At 51.1% G+C, this 15198-nt stretch overlaps 1 protein-coding gene across 1 annotated transcript in view; it reads left to right on the forward strand.

Moving 5' to 3' along the window:
- Positions 1 to 617: 617 nt before the first annotated feature.
- EHD3 (EH domain containing 3) overlaps positions 618 to 15198 on the forward strand; it is a 104480-nt gene continuing 89899 nt past the window's right edge. The window contains exon 1 of the mRNA XM_040351321.1: positions 618 to 1251. Within this exon, the coding sequence (XP_040207255.1) occupies positions 1025 to 1251 (227 nt within the window). The 5' untranslated portion in view covers positions 618 to 1024. The remainder of the gene's footprint in view (positions 1252 to 15198) is intronic.

Consider the following 15198-nt stretch of genomic DNA (forward strand, 5'->3'; position numbering starts at 1 on the left):
TACATGCTGCTGGAGAGCTTGAGCTTGTGAAAAACAACAGACTTGTTGCCTGGATCACCAGAAGAAAGTAGAAGAAAGAAAGCCTAAAAAGGAAACTAATGCAGGCACCACATCTAAGAATTGGTAAGCTGCAATATAATAATTTTAGGACTTAATATTGCTTTAACTGAACACCCTGAATCTGACTGGTTGCCAACTGCTCCAGATAATTCCCCCCTCACTGAATGAATCCCTTTTGCATTTGAAGCACCACTGAAATCTGCCGGCAATGGGTTAAAGCAACTCTTTACCCTATGACAGTCATTCTTGGGCTGTTAAAGCTATAAAGTAGTCTATTCACGCATTAATCACAGTTCACACGGCCGTTATAATACGGCAGCTAAGAAAACAAGCGATGAAGTCACCGGTTATTTTTAGCAAGAGACTAAATTTAGAACAGCAAAGGTGACCAGCACTACCGCCACCGTCCGCTAGATGTCACTGCGGCACACGCAGAGGGCAGACGGAGACGCTTGTGCCAGCGATGGATCAGCTCCGCCCCGTCACTGCAGTGCTCGGGAATCTGACAGAGTCGCGCTCACCAACTTGGCCCCGCCCTCTTCGGCTTCACCCCATGCTCACGGCTGGGGGGGCGGCTTGCCAGGAGATGGGAACTTCCGGTGTACACCGGTTTCCTGGGTTGCTGGCATTTAAATCCAGCTGGAAAAGGCTGATGTGCATCTTTGGATCCTCTGCCCTGACCTCCCATCATCAGCACACAGCTGAAAGAACATCATTCTTCCCTTGTACATCATTCTCCTAGCTAGTCATTGCCAGTGATTGCCTTGATCAGCAGCTGCAGAAGCAATAGCAAGAAAAAAAAAGAGAGCATTCTTCTTTCTAATCTGCCCATCATCAGGCTGCAGCATTGGCCTTGGACAGTTCTTACAGCATTTCTGAAAACCTCAGATTTTTATTTTATTATTTGCTGCTGAATTTGTAATTAGTTTTATTTAATTTTGCCTCTCTTGCCTGTATCTGCACCATGTTCAGCTGGCTGGGGACCGATGATCGGAGGAAGAAGGACCCCGAGGTCTTCCAGACGGTCAGCGATGGGCTAAAGAAGCTCTACAAGACCAAGCTTCTCCCCCTGGAGGAGTACTACAAGTTCCATGAGTTCCATTCACCGGCACTAGAGGACGCTGACTTCGACAACAAGCCCATGGTGCTGCTGGTGGGACAGTACTCCACCGGGAAGACCACCTTCATCAGGTAATTCTAGCTTTTGGGTGACGGGGGGCAAAGATGGGATGGGGGTTGTTGCCAGGGGGAATGGTGATACTGAGTGTGCCGTCGCCCATAGCAACCAGCCGATTCAGTTGCTTCCTGTCCAGCCAGATTTCGTATTGGTTCTGATGGTTTGCAGCCCTTGTGGGGGGGTCTTTGCAGGGTGCTGCTCTGCCCGAGCAAAAAGGATAATGGAGAGTGAAAGGATAGTCTAAAGCAAGGGTCTCAAACTGGTGGCCCTCCAGCTGTTGTAAAACTACAAGTCCCATCATGCCTCTGCCTGTGGGAGTCATGCTGGTAACTGTCATTCTTGCAATGCCTCATTGGACTTGTAGTTTTGCAACAGCTGGAGGGCCGCCAGTTTGAGACGCCTGGACTCTAAAGAGATGCTCCACAACCTGGGGGTGTGCCGTAGTATTGAACAAATAGAAGAAGAAGAAAATATGGACAGTCGCACTCCAGAAAAACCTTGATGGTTGTCTTTGTTTAAAAAAAGGAAAAATGCACTACAAGTCACAGCACACTACACGGGAGTAAAACAACTGACGCGTTTCGCACTATAAATTAGTGCTTAATCATAGCTGTAATTTATAGTGTGAAATGCGTCATCTGTTTTACTCCCGTGTTGTGTGCTGTGACTTGTAGTGCATTTTTTCTTTTTTAAATAAAGACAACCATCAAGGTTTTTTGGAGTCCATATTTTCTTTTTCCATTTGTTGCCTTGTGCATTGCCAGCACCCTCCATCTCCTGAGACCATACTGATCATCCTAACACAATCCACCTGAAGCGGTAACTTTCTTTCTTTCATTGTCTTGGATTTTGCAGTAGTGGGGGATGTACAGTAGTTATCAGTATTATTGAACAGTTAGGGGTGGGGATGTGCAGTTGGGTGTTGCAGTGGAAGCACTTAACAGCTGGGGATGGATGGGAATGTGCAGTAGTTAGCAGAAGTATTGAACAGCTAGGGATGTGCAGAAGTTAATAGTAGTTTCAAACAGCTGGGGTGGGCATTAGGTAGCCATAGTATTAAATAGCTAAGGATGTGCAGTAGTTAGTTGTAGTATTCAACACCTGGGGGTTTTCCAGTAATTAGCCTTTAGTATTCAACACCTGGGGGTGTGCAGTAGGTAGCCGTAGCATTAAACAGCTGGAGGTGTGCAGTAGGTTGCCGTAGTATTAAACAGCTGGAGGTGAGCAGTAGGTAGCCGTAGTATTAAACAGCTGGAGGTGTGCAGTAGGTAGCCGTAGTATTAAACAGCTGGAGGTGTGCAGTAGGTAGCCGTAGTATTAAACAGCTGGAGGTGTTCAGTAGGTAGCCGTAGTATTAAACAGCTGGAGGTGTGCAGTAGGTAGCCGTAGTATTAAACAGCTGGAGGTGAGCAGTCGGTAGCCGTAGTATTAAACAGCTGGAGGTGAGCAGTCGGTAGCCGTAGTATTAAACAGCTGGAGGTGAGCAGTCGGTAGCCGTAGTATTAAACAGCTGGAGGTGAGCAGTCGGTAGCCGTAGTATTAAACAGCTGGAGCTGTGCAGTCGGTAGCCATAGTATTAAACAGCTGGAGGTGTGCAGTAGGTAGCCGTAGTATTAAACAGCTGGAGGTGTGCAGTAGGTAGCCGTAGTATTAAACAGCTGGAGGTGTGCAGTAGGTAGCCGTAGTATTAAACAGCTGGAGGTGTGCAGTAGGTAGCCGTAGTATCAAACAGCTGGAGGTGTCCAGTAGGTAGCCGTAGTATCAAACAGCTGGAGGTGCGCAAGTAGGTAGCTGTAGTATTAAACAGCTGGAGGTGTGCAGTAGGTAGCCATAGTATTAAACAGCTGGAGGTGTGCAGAAGTTATTAGTAGCCAATAGCCTTAGTATTAAACAGCTGGGGATGTGCAATACTTAGCAGTAGTATATTGAACATATGTGTCTGGGTGTGTGCAGTAGCATTATTCAAGTGATGGGGATGTGCAGAAGTTGGCAGTAGGATTGAACAGTTGAGAATGTGTAGAAGTTAGTATATTGGTCAGTTGGGGATGTGTAGTAGATAGTTTATTGAACGGTTGGGGGTGTGTAGTAGTAAGTATATTGAACATTTGGGGTTGGGGGTGTGTAGAAGTTAGTATTTTGAACAGTTTGGGGGGTGTGTGTATAGTAGTTAGTATATTGAACAGTTGGGGTGTGTAGTAGTTAGTGTAATGAACAGTTGGGGGGTGTAGTAGTTAGTGTAATGAACAGTTGGGGGGTGTAGTAGTTAGTATATTAAACAGTTGGGGGTGTAGTAGTTAGTATATTAAACAGTTGGGGGGGTGGTTGTAGTAGTATATTGAACAGTTGGGGGTGTAGTAGTTAGTATATTGAACAGTTGGGGGGGGGGGCTGTAGTGGTATATTGAACAGTTGGGATTGGGATGTGTGTAGTAGTTAGTATATTAAACAGTTGGAGGGTGGGAGGTTAGCAGTAGTATTACAAAGTTGTGGCTGGGCTATGAACAGCTCTCTGGTGCTGAAGGACTACAAGACCCACCATGGCCCTGGTTGGCAGGGTATGCTGAGGCTTGTGGTTCCCTAACCTCTGGAAGTCTCTCTTCTTATTAATGAGCGTATTCACTAAATCAGGGAAAATAGCTATCCTTAGAGATGTCAGTGCCCGCATTAGTTAGTTCATGCTCTGGGTGGGGCGGGTATTTTCCTGTGCGATGTAATGGAGATCAGTGCCAGGGCGCCCAGGGATATGGAGTGTCATCTATAGCAGTGTTTCGGTTTCTTGCAGTCATGCCAGTTAAGAGATGGTTTTTTATTGGCTGCTGTGTGTTGATCAGCCTTTGGCATGTCTTTGTTGGTCACTGCCTTACTGAAAGTAATAGAGTAAGAATGCAAAAGTGGAAGGGATAGGAATGAGACAACTCCGAACTACAACCTGGGCTGTGCAGTAGTTAGTAGTAATATACAATTGGGGCTGAAGTATGCAGTAGTGATGAGTAGTTTGGTCCGGGGGGTGCAGTAGTTAGCAGTAGTGATGAGTAGTTTGGTCTGGGGGGTGCAGTAGTTGGCAGTAGTGATGAGTAGTTTGGTCTGGGGGGTGCAGTAGTTGGCAGTAGTGATGAGTAGTTTGGTCCGGGGGGGTGCAGTAGTGATTAGTAGTTTGGTCCGGGGGGGTGCAGTAGTTGGCAGTAGTGATGAGTAGTTTGGTCCGGGTGGTGCAGTAGTTGGCAGTAGTGATGAGTAGTTTGGTCCGGGGGGTGCAGTAGTTGGCAGTAGTGATGAGTAGTTTGGTCTGGGGGGGTGCAGTAGTGATGAGTAGTTTGGTCCGGGGGGGTGCAGTAGTTGGCAGTAGTGATGAGTAGTTTGGTCTGGAGGGTGCAGTAGTGATGAGTAGTTTGGTCCGGGGGATGCAGTAGTTGGCAGTAGTAATGAGTAGTTTGGTCTGGAGGGTGCAGTAGTTGGCAGTAGTGATGAGTAGTTTGGTCCGGGGGGTGCAGTAGTTGGCAGTAGTGATGAGTAGTTTGGTCCGGGGGGTGCAGTAGTGATGAGTAGTTTGGTCCGGGGGGTGCAGTAGTTGGCAGTAGTGATGAGTAGTTTGGTCCGGGGGGTGCAGTAGTGATGAGTAGTTTGGTCCGGGGGGGTGCAGTAGTGATTAGTAGTTTGGTCCGGGGGGGTGCAGTAGTTGGCAGTAGTGATGAGTAGTTTGGTCCGGGTGGTGCAGTAGTTGGCAGTAGTGATGAGTAGTTTGGTCCGGGGGGTGCAGTAGTTGGCAGTAGTGATGAGTAGTTTGGTCTGGGGGGGTGCAGTAGTGATGAGTAGTTTGGTCCGGGGGGGTGCAGTAGTTGGCAGTAGTGATGAGTAGTTTGGTCTGGAGGGTGCAGTAGTGATGAGTAGTTTGGTCCGGGGGATGCAGTAGTTGGCAGTAGTAATGAGTAGTTTGGTCTGGAGGGTGCAGTAGTTGGCAGTAGTGATGAGTAGTTTGGTCCGGGGGGTGCAGTAGTTGGCAGTAGTGATGAGTAGTTTGGTCCGGGGGGTGCAGTAGTGATGAGTAGTTTGGTCCGGGGGGTGCAGTAGTTGGCAGTAGTGATGAGTAGTTTGGTCCGGGGGGGTGCAGTAGTGATGAGTAGTTTGGTCCGGGGGGTGCAGTAGTGATGAGTAGTTTGGTCCGGGGGGTGCAGTAGTGATGAGTAGTTTGGTCTGGGGGGTGCAGTAGGTATAAGTAGTAATGAGTAGTTTGGTCTGGGGGGTGCAGTAGTGATGAGTAGTTTGGTCCGGGGGGTGCAGTAGTTGGTAGTAGTGATGAGTAGTTTGGTCCGGGGGGTGCAGTAGTTGGCAGTAGTGATGAGTAGTTTTGTCCGGGGGGTGCAGTAGTGATGAGTAGTTTGGTCCGGGGGGGTGCAGCAGTGATGAGTAGTTTGGTCTGGGGGGTGCAGTAGTTGGCAGTAGTGATGAGTAGTTTGGTCTGGGGGGGTGCAGTAGTTAGCAGTAGTGATGAGTAGTTTGGTCCGGGGGGTGCAGTAGTTGGCAGTAGTGATGAGTAGTTTGGTCTGGGGGGTGCAGTAGTGATGAGTAGTTTGGTCTGGGGGGTGCAGTAGTGATGAGTAGTTTGGTCCGGGGGGTGCAGTAGGTATCAGTAGTGATGAGTAGTTTGGTCTGGGGGGTGCAGTAGTTGGCAGTAGTGATGAGTAGTTTGGTCCGGGGGGTGCAGTAGTTGGCAGTAGTGATGAGTAGTTTGGTCTGGGGGGGTGCAGTAGTGATGAGTAGTTTGGTCCGGGGGGGTGCAGTAGTTGGCAGTAGTGATGAGTAGTTTGGTCTGGAGGGTGCAGTAGTGATGAGTAGTTTAGTCCGGGGGGTGCAGTAGTTGGCAGTAGTGATGAGTAGTTTGGTCCGGGGGGTGCAGTAGTTGGCAGTAGTGATGAGTAGTTTGGTCCGGGGGGTGCAGTAGTGATGAGTAGTTTGGTCCGGGGGGTGCAGTAGTGATGAGTAGTTTGGTCTGGGGGGGTGCAGTAGGTATAAGTAGTAATGAGTAGTTTGGTCTGGGGGGTGCAGTAGTGATGAGTAGTTTGGTCCGGGGGGTGCAGTAGTTGGCAGTAGTGATGAGTAGTTTGGTCCGGGGGGTGCAGTAGTTGGCAGTAGTGATGAGTAGTTTGGTCCGGGGGGTGCAGTAGTGATGAGTAGTTTGGTCCGGGGGGGTGCAGCAGTGATGAGTAGTTTGGTCTGGGGGGTGCAGTAGTTGGCAGTAGTGATGAGTAGTTTGGTCTGGGGGGGTGCAGTAGTTAGCAGTAGTGATGAGTAGTTTGGTCTGGGGGGTGCAGTAGTTGGCAGTAGTGATGAGTAGTTTGGTCTGGGGGGGTGCAGTAGTTGGCAGTAGTGATGAGTAGTTTGGTCCGGGGGGGTGCAGCAGTGATGAGTAGTTTGGTCCGGGGGGTGCAGTAGTTGGCAGTAGTGATGAGTAGTTTGGTCTGGGGGGTGCAGTAGTGATGAGTAGTTTGGTCCGGGGGGTGCAGTAGTGATGAGTAGTTTGGTCTGGGGGGTGCAGTAGTGATGAGTAGTTTGGTCTGGGGGGTGCAGTAGTGATGAGTAGTTTGGTCCGGGGGGTGCAGTGGTGATGAGTAGTTTGGTCTGGGGGGGTGCAGTAGGTATCAGTAGTGATGAGTAGTTTGGTCTGGGGGGTGCAGTAGTGATGAGTAGTTTGGTCCGGGGGGTGCAGTAGTTGGCAGCAGTGATGAGTAGTTTGGTCTGGGGGGGTGCAGTAGTTAGCAGTAGTGATGAGTAGTTTGGTCCGGGGGGTGCAGTAGTTGGCAGTAGTGATGAGTAGTTTGGTCTGGGGGGGTGCAGTAGTGATGAGTAGTTTGGTCTGGGGGGTGCAGTAGTGATGAGTAGTTTGGTCCGGGGGGTGCAGTAGTGATGAGTAGTTTGGTCCGGGGGGTGCAGTAGTGATGAGTAGTTTGGTCTGGGGGGGTGGAGTAGGTATCAGTAGTGATGAGTAGTTTGGTCTGGGGGGTGCAGTAGTGATGAGTAGTTTGGTCCGGGGGGTGCAGTAGTTGGCAGCAGTGATGAGTAGTTTGGTCCGGGGGGTGCAGTAGTGATGAGTAGTTTGGTCTGGGGGGTGCAGTAGTGATGAGTAGTTTGGTCCGGGGGGTGCAGTAGTTGGCAGTAGTGATGAGTAGTTTGGTCTGGGGGGTGCAGTAGTGATGAGTAGTTTGGTCTGGAGGGTGCAGTAGTTGGTAGTAGTGATGAGTAGTTTGGTCCGGGGGGTGCAGTAGTGATGAGTAGTTTGGTCTGGGGGGGTGCAGTAGGTATCAGTAGTGATGAGTAGTTTGGTCCGGGGGGTGCAGTAGTTGGCAGCAGTGATGAGTAGTTTGGTCTGGGGGGGTGCAGTAGTTAGCAGTAGTGATGAGTAGTTTGGTCCGGGGGGTGCAGTAGTTGGCAGTAGTGATGAGTAGTTTTGGTCTGGGGGGGTGCAGTAGTGATGAGTAGTTTTGGTCTGGGGGGTGCAGTAGTGATGAGTAGTTTGGTCCGGGGGGTGCAGTAGTGATGAGTAGTTTGGTCCGGGGGGTGCAGTAGTGATGAGTAGTTTGGTCTGGGGGGGTGCAGTAGGTATCAGTAGTGATGAGTAGTTTGGTCTGGGGGGTGCAGTAGTGATGAGTAGTTTGGTCCGGGGGGTGCAGTAGTTGGCAGCAGTGATGATGAGTAGTTTGGTCCGGGGGGTGCAGTAGTGATGAGTAGTTTGGTCTGGGGGGTGCAGTAGTTGGCAGTAGTGATGAGTAGTTTGGTCCGGGGGGTGCAGTAGTGATGAGTAGTTTGGTCTGGGGGGTGCAGTAGTTGGCAGTAGTGATGAGTAGTTTGGTCTGGGGGGTGCAGTAGTGATGAGTAGTTTGGTCTGGGGGGTGCAGTAGTTGGCAGTAGTGATGAGTAGTTTGGTCTGGGGGGTGCAGTAGTGATGAGTAGTTTGGTCTGGAGGGTGCAGTAGTTGGCAGTAGTGATGAGTAGTTTGGTCCGGGGGGTGCAGTAGTGATGAGTAGTTTTGTCCGGGGGGGTGCAGTAGTGATGAGTAGTTTGGTCCGGGGGGTGCAGTAGTGATGAGTAGTTTGGTCTGGAGGGTGCAGTAGTTGGCAGTAGTGATGAGTAGTTTGGTCCGGGGGGTGCAGTAGTTGGCAGTAGTGATGAGTAGTTTGGTCTGGGGGGTGCAGTAGTGATGAGTAGTTTGGTCCGGGGGGGTGCAGTAGTGATGAGTAGTTTGGTCCGGGGGGGTGCAGTAGTTAGCAGTAGTGATGAGTAGTTTGGTCCGGGGGGGTGCAGTAGTGATGAGTAGTTTGGTCTGGGGGGTGCAGTAGTGATGAGTAGTTTGGTCTGGGGGGTGCAGTAGTTAGCAGTAGTGATGAGTAGTTTGGTCCGGGGGGGTGCAGTAGTTAGCAGTAGTGATGAGTAGTTTGGTCCGGGGGGTGCAGTAGTTAGCAGTGGTGATGAGTAGTTGGGCCTGGGGGGTGCGGTAGTTAGCAGTAGTGATGAGTAGTTTGGTCCGGGGGGTGCAGTAGTGATGAGTAGTTTGGTCTGGGGGGTGCAGTGGTGATGAGTAGTTTGGTCTGGGGGGTGCAGTAGTGATGAGTAGTTTGGTCCAGGGGGTGCAGTAGTTATCAGTAGTGATGAGTAGTTTGGTCTGGGGGGTGCAGTAGTTGGCAGTAGTGATGAGTAGTTTGGTCCAGGGGGGTGCAGTAGTTAGCAGTAGTAATGAGTAGTTTGGTCTGGGGGGTGCAGTAGTGATGAGTAGTTTGGTCTGGGGGGTGCAGTAGTAATGAGTAGTTTGGTCTGGGGGGTGCAGTAGTTGGCAGTAGTGATGAGTAGTTTGGTCTGGAGGGTGCAGTAGTTGGCAGTAGTGATGAGTAGTTTGGTCCGGGGGGTGCAGTAGTTATCAGTAGTGATGAGTAGTTTGGTCTGGAGGGTGCAGTAGTTGGCAGTAGTAATGAGTAGTTTGGTCTGGGGGGTGCAGTAGTGATGAGTAGTTTGGTCTGGGGGGTGCAGTAGTGATGAGTAGTTTGGTCTGGGGGGGTGCAGTAGTTGGCAGTAGTGATGAGTAGTTTGGTCTGGGGGGTGCAGTAGTTGGCAGTAGTGATGAGTAGTTTGGTCCGGGGGGGTGCAGTAGTTGGCAGTAGTGATGAGTAGTTTGGTCTGGGGGGTGCAGTAGTGATGAGTAGTTTGGTCCGGGGGGTGCAGTAGTTGGCAGTAGTAATGAGTAGTTTGGTCTGGGGGGTGCAGTAGTGATGAGTAGTTTGGTCCGGGGGGTGCAGTAGTGATGAGTAGTTTGGTCCGGGGGGTGCAGTAGTGATGAGTAGTTTGGTCCGGGGGGTGCAGTAGTTGGCAGTAGTGATGAGTCGTTTGGTCTGGGGGGTGCAGTAGTTGGCAGTAGTGAGGAGTAGTTTGGTCCGGGGGGTGCAGTAGTTGGCAGTGGTGATGAGTAGTTTGGTCCGGGGGGTGCAGTAGTAATGAGTAGTTTGGTCTGGGGGGTGCAGTAGTTGGCAGTAGTGAGGAGTAGTTTGGTCCGGGGGGTGCAGTAGTTGGCAGTGGTGATGAGTAGTTTGGTCCGGGGGGTGCGGTAGTTGGCAGTAGTGATGAGTAGTTTGGTCCGGGGGGTGCAGTAGTTGGCAGTGGTGATGAGTAGTTTGGTCTGGGGGGGTGCAGTAGTTGGCAGTAGTGATGAGTAGTTTGGTCTGGGGGGTGCAGTAGTGATGAGTAGTTTGGTCTGGGGGGTGCAGTAGTTGGCAGTAGTGATGAGTAGTTTGGTCCGGGGGGTGCAGTAGTTGGCAGTAGTGATGAGTAGTTTGGTCCGGGGGGTGCAGTAGTTGGCAGTAGTGATGAGTAGTTTGGTCTGGGGGGTGCAGTAGTGATGAGTAGTTTGGTCTGGGGGGGTGCAGTAGTTGGCAGTAGTAATGAGTAGTTTGGTTTGGGGGGTGCAGTAGTGATGAGTAGTTTGGTCCGGGGGGTGCAGTAGTGATGAGTAGTTTGGTCCGGGGGGTGCAGTAGTGATGAGTAGTTTGGTCTGGGGGGTGCAGTAGTTGGCAGTAGTGATGAGTAGTTTGGTCCGGGGGGTGCAGTAGTGATGAGTAGTTTGGTCTGGGGGGTGCAGTAGTTGGCAGTAGTGATGAGTAGTTTGGTCTGGGGGGTGCAGTAGTGATGAGTAGTTTGGTCTGGGGGGTGCAGTAGTTGGCAGTAGTGATGAGTAGTTTGGTCTGGGGGGTGCAGTAGTGATGAGTAGTTTGGTCTGGGGGGTGCAGTAGTTGGCAGTAGTGATGAGTAGTTTGGTCCGGGGGGTGCAGTAGTGATGAGTAGTTTGGTCCGGGGGGTGCAGTAGTTGGCAGTAGTGATGAGTAGTTTGGTCTGGGGGGTGCAGTAGTGATGAGTAGTTTGGTCTGGGGGGGTGCAGTAGTTGGCAGTAGTAATGAGTAGTTTGGTTTGGGGGGTGCAGTAGTGATGAGTAGTTTGGTCTGGGGGGTGCAGTAGTGATGAGTAGTTTGGTCTGGAGGGTGCAGTAGTTGGCAGTAGTGATGAGTAGTTTGGTCCGGGGGGTGCAGTAGTGATGAGTAGTTTTGTCCGGGGGGGTGCAGTAGTGATGAGTAGTTTGGTCCGGGGGGTGCAGTAGTGATGAGTAGTTTGGTCTGGAGGGTGCAGTAGTTGGCAGTAGTGATGAGTAGTTTGGTCCGGGGGGTGCAGTAGTTGGCAGTAGTGATGAGTAGTTTGGTCTGGGGGGTGCAGTAGTGATGAGTAGTTTGGTCCGGGGGGGTGCAGTAGTGATGAGTAGTTTGGTCTGGGGGGGTGCAGTAGTTAGCAGTAGTGATGAGTAGTTTGGTCCGGGGGGGTGCAGTAGTGATGAGTAGTTTGGTCCGGGGGGGTGCAGTAGTGATGAGTAGTTTGGTCTGGGGGGTGCAGTAGTGATGAGTAGTTTGGTCTGGGGGGTGCAGTAGTTAGCAGTAGTGATGAGTAGTTTGGTCCGGGGGGGTGCAGTAGTTAGCAGTAGTGATGAGTAGTTTGGTCCGGGGGGTGCAGTAGTTAGCAGTGGTGATGAGTAGTTGGGCCTGGGGGGTGCGGTAGTTAGCAGTAGTGATGAGTAGTTTGGTCCGGGGGGTGCAGTAGTGATGAGTAGTTTGGTCTGGGGGGTGCAGTGGTGATGAGTAGTTTGGTCTGGGGGGTGCAGTAGTGATGAGTAGTTTGGTCCAGGGGGTGCAGTAGTTATCAGTAGTGATGAGTAGTTTGGTCTGGGGGGTGCAGTAGTTGGCAGTAGTGATGAGTAGTTTGGTCCAGGGGGGTGCAGTAGTTAGCAGTAGTAATGAGTAGTTTGGTCTGGGGGGTGCAGTAGTGATGAGTAGTTTGGTCTGGGGGGTGCAGTAGTAATGAGTAGTTTGGTCTGGGGGGTGCAGTAGTTGGCAGTAGTGATGAGTAGTTTGGTCTGGAGGGTGCAGTAGTTGGCAGTAGTGATGAGTAGTTTGGTCCGGGGGGTGCAGTAGTTATCAGTAGTGATGAGTAGTTTGGTCTGGAGGGTGCAGTAGTTGGCAGTAGTAATGAGTAGTTTGGTCTGGGGGGTGCAGTAGTGATGAGTAGTTTGGTCTGGGGGGTGCAGTAGTGATGAGTAGTTTGGTCTGGGGGGGTGCAGTAGTTGGCAGTAGTGATGAGTAGTTTGGTCCGGGGGGGTGCAGTAGTTGGCAGTAGTGATGAGTAGTTTGGTCTGGGGGGTGCAGTAGTGATGAGTAGTTTGGTCCGGGGGGTGCAGTAGTTGGCAGTAGTAATGAGTAGTTTGGTCTGGGGGGTGCAGTAGTGATGAGTAGTTTGGTCCGGGGGGTGCAGTAGTGATGAGTAGTTTGGTCCGGGGGGTGCAGTAGTGATGAGTAGTTTGGTCCGGGGGGTGCAGTAGTTGGCAGTAGTGATGAGTCGTTTGGTCTGGGGGGTGCAGTAGTTGGCAGTAGTGAGGAGTAGTTTGGTCCGGGGGGTGCAGTAGTTGGCAGTGGTGATGAGTAGTTTGGTCCGGGGGGTGCAGTAGTAATGAGTAGTTTGGTCTGGGGGGTGCAGTAGTTGGCAGTAGTGAGGAGTAGTTTGGTCCGGGGGGTGCAGTAGTTGGCAGTGGTGATGAGTAGTTTGGTCCGGGGGGTGCGGTAGTTGGCAGTAGTGATGAGTAGTTTGGTCCGGGGGGTGCAGTAGTTGGCAGTGGTGATGAGTAGTTTGGTCTGGGGGGGTGCAGTAGTTGGCAGTAGTGATGAGTAGTTTGGTCTGGGGGGTGCAGTAGTGATGAGTAGTTTGGTCTGGGGGGTGCAGTAGTTGGCAGTAGTGATGAGTAGTTTGGTCCGGGGGGTGCAGTAGTTGGCAGTAGTGATGAGTAGTTTGGTCTGGGGGGTGCAGTAGTGATGAGTAGTTTGGTCTGGGGGGGTGCAGTAGTTGGCAGTAGTAATGAGTAGTTTGGTTTGGGGGGTGCAGTAGTGATGAGTAGTTTGGTCCGGGGGGTGCAGTAGTGATGAGTAGTTTGGTCCGGGGGGTGCAGTAGTGATGAGTAGTTTGGTCTGGGGGGTGCAGTAGTGATGAGTAGTTTTGGTCTGGGGGGTGCAGTAGTGATGAGTAGTTTGGTCCGGGGGGTGCAGTAGTGATGAGTAGTTTGGTCTGGGGGGGTGCAGTAGTTGGCAGTAGTGATGAGTAGTTTGGTCTGGGGGGTGCAGTAGTTGGCAGTAGTGATGAGTAGTTTGGTCCGGGGGGGTGCAGTAGTTGGCAGTAGTGATGAGTAGTTTGGTCCGGGGGGGTGCAGTAGTTGGCAGTAGTGATGAGTAGTTTGGTCTGGGGGGTGCAGTAGTTGGCAGTAGTGATGAGTAGTTTGGTCTGGGGGGTGCAGTAGTTGGCAGTAGTGATGAGTAGTTTGGTCCGGGGGGGTGCAGTAGTTGGCAGTAGTGATGAGTAGTTTGGTCTGGGGGGTGCAGTAGTGATGAGTAGTTTGGTCCGGGGGGTGCAGTAGTTGGCAGTAGTAATGAGTAGTTTGGTCTGGGGGGTGCAGTAGTGATGAGTAGTTTGGTCCGGGGGGTGCAGTAGTGATGAGTAGTTTGGTCCGGGGGGTGCAGTAGTGATGAGTAGTTTGGTCCGGGGGGTGCAGTAGTTGGCAGTAGTGATGAGTAGTTTGGTCTGGGGGGTGCAGTAGTTGGCAGTAGTGAGGAGTAGTTTGGTCTGGGGGGTGCAGTAGTGATGAGTAGTTTGGTCTGGGGGGTGCAGTAGTTGGCAGTAGTGATGAGTAGTTTGGTCCGGGGGGTGCAGTAGTTGGCAGTAGTGATGAGTAGTTTGGTCCGGGGGGTGCAGTAGTTGGCAGTAGTGATGAGTAGTTTGGTCTGGGGGGTGCAGTAGTGATGAGTAGTTTGGTCTGGGGGGTGCAGTAGTTGGCAGTAGTGATGAGTAGTTTGGTCCGGGGGGTGCAGTAGTGATGAGTAGTTTGGTCCGGGGGGTGCAGTAGTGATGAGTAGTTTGGTCTGGGGGGTGCAGTAGTGATGAGTAGTTTGGTCCGGGGGGTGCAGTAGTGATGAGTAGTTTGGTCTGGTGTGGGTCCAAGCTTTAACATGTGATTGTAATTCCAAAAGTTGTTGTAAAGTTTTCTGAATCTGCGGCTTCCATGAAAAAGACTCCCCGGTGATCCTGCCATGACGGTCATTGTTTAGGCACTTCCTGTTATGGGTTGTCGGCTGTCTCCCAGTTTGATTGTCACCCTGTCGCATGCTGTCCGGATTGCCCCCCCTCCTCCCTCTGGTGTCACATTTGGCACCTTTCATTTGTCTAATACAGGTATTTTCTCCCACTTGCAGGGAATGAACGCAGCAGTATCAGCCCCTCCCCCGGCACACAAGTCCCAGAAGACAGCGGGGACCACTCAGAATGCGCAGCGTGACGTGCACATGCGCAGTAGGGCACCAGGCTGTGAAGCCACAAGGCTTCACTTCCTGATTTCCTTGGACCCCTTTTACACCGAGGCACTTTACAAGCGCTGAAACGCTAAAAATAGCAAATGTAAAGCGCCTCTTCTGGCGTGCTCGTGGGACGTCAAAAAAAGCCCTGCAAGCAGCATCTTTGAGGCGCTGCAGGAGCGGTGTATACCACTCCTACAGCGCCCCTGCGCAGTTAAATCAATGGGCAGTGCCGCCGAAGCAGAGAGCCTTTAGTAAATCCACCCCTTTCCCTCTGGCAGGAGCTTCCTGTAATAAAGACCGGTCACTGCTGCTCTCTCTCCTTGTGCAGGGTGACTGGTCTTGTCTCCGCCCCCTCATGTAGTTGCTGGGTCCCTCCTACAGCACAGTGATGATGTCACTGCTACGTTTACAAGGTAGTATCTGGGCTTCTGAAGACATTTAGTGCTGACAAAGGGATCTTTATCCTGTGTAGCTATTGAGGAATATAATCATCTGAAGGGGTTTGAAGTCCAGCAATAAGCACTTGAGATGAACGTTGTAAATCTCAGAGTGGATCTGATGTCAGGACTTTGGTCAGTGCCCTCCTGGAATTGAGTGGAGAGTAATAGAGTTTGCTTGTTAGTTATAAAATGTAGTTAAAGTATAACTAAGGGTAGAACTTTTTACAGTATTTTAGTTTGGGACAAAGTGGAGATGGATCAGAACCCCTGTCAGGTTTTATTGCTGTCTGTGACCCGTTAAGGAGATTCACCCTCTCTATTTTTTTTTCCCATCTCAAAAGAAAATCTCACATTTTAGGTTGTCCCCAGACAAGGGGAAATCTTCCAATGGGGACACTAGTTCTGGTGAGCTAGGGGTTCCCATGGGATTCCCTTAAAGGAGTTGCAAAGGCAAAAGATTTTTTATCTTAATGCATTCTATGCATTAAGATAAAAAGCATCCTGTGTGCAGCAGTCCCCCCCCCCCCCTAATACTTACCCGAGCCCCATCTCTGTCCAGCGATGTCCAAGAGTGTCTGGGACTCCCCTCCTGATTGGCTGAAACACAG

This window comes from Rana temporaria, chromosome 4 (assembly GCF_905171775.1).
Source record: "Rana temporaria chromosome 4, aRanTem1.1, whole genome shotgun sequence".
Taxonomy (NCBI): domain Eukaryota; kingdom Metazoa; phylum Chordata; class Amphibia; order Anura; family Ranidae; genus Rana; species Rana temporaria.